Here is a 6,989-nt window from a genome sequence, read left to right as displayed (position 1 = left end):
GATGGAGAGGCTACCTCTTCAGCCAGCTGAAGACAAAATTCAGCAGCTTCCAGTGCCTTATATAGTCTTTCTCTTGTGCCACATCACAGCCACACAATGGGGTCTCTAGCCACCTGGGCAAGTCACCTGTCTATGAACGATTCAGCTTTTTGCAGGCCGAAGCCATTGTTTACATGTTAGTTTGAACATTCCCAGGAAAGGTCAGATGGGGATTGGCGTCTCTCAAAGTCCATTGTTAGTTAAGTGCTCCAATTACTTGAATAGCCCCTTCATACTATGTTTACCAATCTGCCTCACCTGCTTCCTACAGCAACGATCATGTCCCTCAATATACTGGCCACGCTCCTACTTATACAGCCCAAAATGCCGTTAGCCTTCTTGGAAACAAGGGCACACTGTCAACTCATATCCAGCTTCCCATCCACTGTAACCCCTAGGTCCTTTTCTGCAGAACTGCTGCCTCGCCACTCGGTCCCTAGTCTGTAGCAGTGCATGGGATTCTTCCATCCTAAGTGCAGGACTCTGCACTTGTCCTTCTTAAACCTCATCAGATTTCTTTTGGTCCAATCCTCTAATTTGTCTAGGTCCTTCTGTATCCTATCCCTACCCTCTAGCGTATTTACCACTCCTCCCATTTTAGTGTCATCTGCAAACTTGCTGAGAGTACAATCCACGCCATCCTCCAGATCATTAATGAAGATATTGAACAAAACTGGCCCTAGGACCAACCCTTGGGGCACTCCGCTTCATACGGTCATCTAGACATGGAGCCATTGATCACTACCCATTGAGCCTGATGATCTAATCAGATTTCTATCCACCTTATAGTCCATTCATCCAGCCTATACTTCTTTAACTTGAAGGCAAGAATACTGTGGGAGACTGTCCATTGCTTTCCCCTCATGCACAGAGCTGGTTATCTCATCATAGAAGGCAATTAGGTTAGTCAGGAATGATTTACCCTTGGTGAATCCATGCTGACTGTTCCTGATCACTTTCTTCTCCTCCAAGTGCTTCAAAATTAATTCCTTAAGGACCTGCTCCATGATTTTTCCAGGGACTGAGGTAAGGCTGATGGCCTGTAATTCCCTGAATCCTCTTTCTTCCCTTTTTGAAAGATGAGCACTACATTAGGCTTTTTCCAGTGATCCGAGACCTCCCCCGATCGCCATGAGTTTTTAAAGATAATGACCAGTGGCTCTGCAATCACATCTCCCAACTCCTTTAGCAACCTCAGCTGCAGTGCATCCGCCCCCATGGACTAGTGCTTGTGATGTTATTGATATAATCTGGGACCGTATAGAACATGGTTGCAACCAAAGTCCTGCAGTGGCACCAAATCTTATATAAAGGGGGTCACATAAGGTGCCTAAGACCAGGTTATGGGTTGCTGGTTATGATTATGCTGTCTGTATGAATGTATCACTTTTTAGTTGAAGTTATAAATATTGGCTCTATACTGTCTGTACTTCAAACTTATGCTGTGCTTCTGGGTGATGTCCCAGACAGGTTGGTGTTAGCTCTGCGTAGCCTGCCTGATGGCCCATTAAGGACCATCAGCTACACAATTGACCCATTGAGAGAAGGCAGATACGCCCTGTAACTCAGCAAAGTATGCAGGAACTTGCCCAGGTGACTCCAGACTCCATTTTGCTGTAATTTTCCACTGTAAGAACAAAGAAGTGTTCTTACACCTGGAAAAAACTGATATCTCATCTCCATCTGGTCTTCAATCTTGATTTGAACCTGCAGTTTACTCCATCACTGCTACAAGGCTGAACTATGAACTTTGCCATTACTGTATGTAATTGATTCCATTTCACCAATTCTAGCTCTCGTCTCTATCTTTTTCCTTTTATGAATAAACCTTTAGATTTTAGATTCTAAAGGACTGGCAAGAGTGTGATTTGTGGGTAAGATCTGATTTGTATATTGACCTGGGTCTGGGGCTTGATTCTTTGGGATCGAGAGAACCTTTTTTCCTTTATTGGAGTGTTGGTTTTCATAACCATTCATCCCAAGGACGAGTGGCACTGGTTGTGATACTGGGAAACTGGAGTGTCTAAGGGAATTGCTTGTGTGACTTGTGGTTAGCCAGTGGGGTGAGACCAAAGTCCTCTTTGTCTGGCTGGTTTGGTTTGCCTTAGAGGTGGAAACACCCCAGCCTTGGGCTGTAACTGCCCTGGTTTAAGTGATTTGTCCTGAATTGGCACTGTCAGTTGGTTCCCGCCAGAACCGCATCGTCACGGTGCTCAATCAGCTTTTCTGAATAGTCCTGAACCATTTCTTTCTCCACAGAGGGCAGAAACACTTGGAAAACAATTGCAGCTGAGATTCAGGAGAGAGAGTCTGTAGGGAACGATACTCCCTGGTGCTTTTTCCTCCCCTGTTGGAGTTTCTTTTGTTTCCCTTCCTGCTTGATGACTCTGTTTGTTGCTTTAATGTCCCCATTCCTTTGTTGAGACAGGCCTGTTTGCCAACCTCAGGTTAGAGCACGTGTTAACACCATAAAGGGGAGTATTATCATTACACGTACATTGTTGTCACACACATTTTATCAGGGCAGTACTGACCGGCAAATTATACATTTACAAATAATACCTTGCAAGGTTGTACAAAGATTATTACAAACAGTGGGTACGGTGTGAACACAAGGGTACATTCTGTCCCCTACCTTCCCCCTCTCGGTCCTTTGTTCACGAGGTGGGGACTTTTCTCAGCTTCCCTGAAATACATAAACCATGGGAACTTGCATTGTCGCTCTGGCCTCCTTTCCCCGGAGGCCCCTCCACCTCTGCCCAGAGCAAAATCCCAATCAAACTGTGCCCTGCAGCTGCAGGGATGTCACCGCCTCTGGGTTTCCAGGACTGGCAGACTCTGTTAATGGTTCATTCGCTCGTGTATAAGAGGCTGGAGCAGCCCCTGAAGGAGAGAGAGAGGCAGGAACCTCACAGCTCCACAGACACCCAGGAACTGCTCCTTCTCCTGGCACGGAGTCACCCCAGGTGAGTGGGACCGTAGCCCTGTACGGGCAGCCCTGGCATCACATGGCCTTAGAGCAGCCTTCTTATTGTGGGGTCTCTGGTGAGCACAGGGGCTGCGCACACACTGGTTAGGTAGTATAAGGTCTCTGGTGAACACACGGGGCTGTGCATAGACTGTTAAGTTATTGTAGGGTCTCTGGTAAGCACAGGCGCTCCGCACAGACTGGTTAGGTAGTGTAAGGTCTCTGGTGAACACACAGGGGGCTGCGCACAGACTGGTGAGCTGTTGTGGGGTCTACACAGTGTTTGCTATTTTGGTAGGGCTGGGAGCTGGCAGCTGGTCTCTGGGGTTGGGAGGAGACAGTCACAGGGAACTGATGGGTCTCCTGCCCCCCAGGTGTCCCTCGCACTGTCCTGCTGGAAGCTGTGAAGGCCCATCCCGGCCAGCGATGCTGATCCTGAGCTGTCCCTCCAAGCTGCGGATCCTGGAGGGGATGCTACGGCGGGGCCTGCCTGACACGCTGCCGGTGACCAGGACTCGCCCGACCCACAGGGCCGAACCCTCCCACCCTCAGGCTGGGCAGAGAGCAGGGGAAAGTCCCTCGGAGTCCCCTGGGTGATGGGGCACAGATTGGGCTGGGGTGCAATCCCCTGGGTCGGGGGTACATGGAGGGCTGGCCCCTCCACCTGGTTGGGGGGTAGCAGTTTGGGGGGCAGACCCTTTCTCCAGGTCGGGGGGCAGCAGTTCAGGGGCTGGGCAGGCTCTCATAGATCCACAGGGGATGTGCTGTACCCCAGCCTGTCACCAGGCCCCTGGGAGCGACCCCTGGAGTGGGCCGGGGCCCGAGGCTGCACACAGCTCACAGGGGCAGGCCCATGACCTCCACCACTGGGCCTTTGACACCAGCCCTCCCATCTCTCTCCGTGGCTCCCTGCAGCGAATGCAGCCGAGCCAGACGCCCGCAGGAGGCTTGGACCGGGCCCCTGCGGTGGGTGTTGGCAGAGACTTTGTGTTGGAGGGTCTGTCACTTTTATGAATAAAAGTCCTTCTCTTCCCCCAGCCCCGCTCCCCCCTCCATCTGTGACTTCTCGGCATTGATGAGAAGACCGAGCCGTTGAAATAGAGACAGGATTTCTGTCATCTGGTCCATTACCAGCCGCCGAGACGTTCCGCGAACCAGCCAGTCGTCGAGATACGGGTAGACGTGTATATGACGACGGCGGAGGGCTGCGGCAACCACGGCCATGCACTTGGTAAACACCCTCGGTGCGGTGGATACGCCGAATGGTAACACTGCGAACTGGTAGTGTGCGTTGTTGACCACAAAACCTAGGTAGCGTCGATGGGGAGGGTAGATCGTGACATGGAAGTACGCGTCCTTCATGTCGAGGGCGGCAAACCAGTCTCCCGGATCCAGTGAGGGAATGATGGTCCCCAGGGTGACCATGCGAAACTTGGGCTTGAGCAGATACTTGTTCAGCTCTCGAAGGTCCAGGATAGGACGTAGCCCTCCTTTCGCTTTGGGGATGAGAAAATATCGGGAATAGAATCCCCTGCCCCGCCTGTCTTGAGGCACTGCCTCTATGGCACCCACGCTCAACAGAGTCTGGACCTCTTGTAAGAGGAGTTGCTCGTGAGAGGGACAGGGAGGGTGGGTGGGAAGGGGGAGGCGAAACAAACTGAAGGCGGTATCCCGACTGGACTGTTTGAAGCACCCAGTTGTCCGTTGTTATTTGGGACCACGCCGAAAAGAAATGGGAAAGGCGGTTGTAAAACAAAAGGGTAGGATCCGGTAGGAAGAGTGATGGGCTGTCCTCGGGCGTCCCATCAAAAGGCCTGTTTGGACCCTGGAGGGGCCTTGGAAGGGGCCTGGGCCTGGGCCTGGTTGCGTCTGTTGCCGGATGGTCGACGGCGATTTTGGCCGGGCCGCCTGCTGTTGTAGGGACGGTACCGTGGCTGAGTGAAAGGCCGGGAGGGTTGCTGCCTGAAGGACCTGCGCTGTGTTGCCGGTGTATGCATCCCGAGAGTGCGGATGGCTATGCGACCGTCCTTCAGGGTCTGGATCCGGGAATCAGTTTTTTCCGAGAACAGACCCTGAGTATCAAAAGGCAGGTCCTGCAGCGTGTACTGCACCTCCGGTGGTAGGGTGGAGGACTGCAGCCAGGAGATGCGCCTCATAGTCACTTCTGAAGCCAAGGTCCTTGCTCCCGAGTCCGCGGAGTCAAGAGCGGTCTGGATGGAGGACCTGGAAGATTTTTTCCCTTCGTCCAACAGCACCGAGAACTCCTGGCGGGAGGCTGTTGGGAGCAGTTCTGTAAACTTCGCCAGGGACACCATGATGTCATAGGCGTACCTGGCGAGGAGAGCCATCTGATTGGCGATCCGAAGTTGCAGACCGCCAGCAGAGTAGACCTTGCGGCCCAACAGATCCATCCGCCTCGCCTCCTTAGACTTCAGCGCTGGGGCGGGCTGACCATGCCTCTCCCTGTCGTTGACCAACTGTACGACCAACGAGTCTGGGGCCGGGTGAGTATACAGATACTCATATCCCGTGGGGGGGACGGAGTACTTTCGCTCGACCCCGCGGGCAGTAGGAGGGACGGACGCCGGTGACTGCCAGATTGTCGTGGCGTTCTTTTGGATCGTACGGATGAACGGTAAGGCCACCCGTACTGGAGCCTCCGCTCCAATGACGTTCGTCACTGGGTCCTCGTCCTCCTGGACCTCCGCCACGGGGAGATCGATGGCCTTTGCCACGCGGCGAAGCAGGTCTTGGTGGGCCCTCAAGTCTATTGGTGGAGGATCTGTGGCAGATGCTCCGGCCACCGCCTCGTCAGCTGACGACGACGAGGATAAGCCCTGGACTACAGCCTCCGTAGATGGATCTTCTAACGGTTGGTCGGCTGGCTCGGGCTGAGGATGCCTCTGGGGGTCGGGCGGTATTGAAACCGAAGCCGGTGGCGAAGGGGGCGGTCTACTTACGGTGGTCTCTGGTACCCTGCGCTCGGAGGCAGGGGCCCTTGGAGGGAAAGGCACCCCCTGAGTCTCGTATTGGGCCCAGGGGACCCAGAAGCCCCACTGCTGTGCACCCTGAGGTTGACCATGCGGAGCAGGCGGAAGGTGCCCGTTGCTGTCTGCCCCGGAAGCGACCGACGTGGGGCGAGAAGGCCATGGGGGTGCAGAGGCGCTGATGGACTGCGCCGTCGAAAGTGGCAGCCTGTCCCCGGACGGTGCCGAGGATCGGTGCCGGTCATCACGGTACCGGGATGGTGACCGAGACCAACGTCCGCCGCGGTGCCGGGAGCTCGACCGGTGCCGGGAGCTCGACCGGGATCTGGACCGGCGGTGCGCTACGCGCCGATGAAGCCCTCGGTGCCGGCGTGGTCGGTGCCGGGGCCTAGAGCGATGCCTCCATCAGGAGCTGCTTCAGGCGAATGTCCCGCTCCTTGCGCGTCCGGGGCTTCAATGCCGAACAGATAGGGCACTTATCTGTCCTGTGACTCTCCCCGAGGCAACGGAGACACGAGTCGTGCGGATCCCCGACCGGCATATGCCGCTGGCAAGATGCGCAGGGCTTAAAGCCCGGTGCCTTGGGCATGAGCCCGCACCGGTAGAGGAAAAGGGGGGAAAATCCCCCTTATCCTTATCCTAAAACTATCTAACTAACTGAACGAACTATCTACACTAAGTAATGAAACAACTATGTACAGAAAAAGTAGCGAGAGCTAGGGTTGTGGAGGACAGAGAGCACTCCACAGTTCCAACTGGCCGTCACGGGCGGTAAGAAGGAACTGAGGAGCGGACGGGCCGGCTGGGGTATATAACAGGCGCCATAGCGGCGCCACTCCGGGGGGCGCCAGCCGGCCCGCCGGAGTTGCTAGGGTAAAAATGTTCCGAAGAGCCGTGTACGCGCGGTGCGCACACCTGACTGGAATGCATAGGAGCAATCACTCGAAGAAGAACAACAGTTTCCTTAAGCATCTCAGTCCTTGTATCGCCGCCAA

General features: G+C 54.4%; 1 protein-coding gene across 1 annotated transcript in view; it reads left to right on the top strand.

The window, feature by feature from the left end:
* The first annotated feature begins 3,433 nt into the window (after positions 1–3,433).
* The window catches only part of LOC123368862 (glycine N-acyltransferase-like protein 3), a 15,263-nt gene continuing 11,707 nt past the window's right edge, over positions 3,434–6,989 (top strand). The window contains exon 1 of the mRNA XM_045014042.1: positions 3,434–3,511. Coding sequence (XP_044869977.1) covers positions 3,434–3,511 — 78 coding nt within the window. The remainder of the gene's footprint in view (positions 3,512–6,989) is intronic.

The sequence above is a fragment of the Mauremys mutica genome, chromosome 4, assembly GCF_020497125.1.
Source record: "Mauremys mutica isolate MM-2020 ecotype Southern chromosome 4, ASM2049712v1, whole genome shotgun sequence".
Classification (NCBI taxonomy): domain Eukaryota; kingdom Metazoa; phylum Chordata; order Testudines; family Geoemydidae; genus Mauremys; species Mauremys mutica.
The sequence above is the reverse complement of the archived record's forward strand: the minus strand, read 5'-3'. Positions and strand labels throughout refer to the sequence as shown.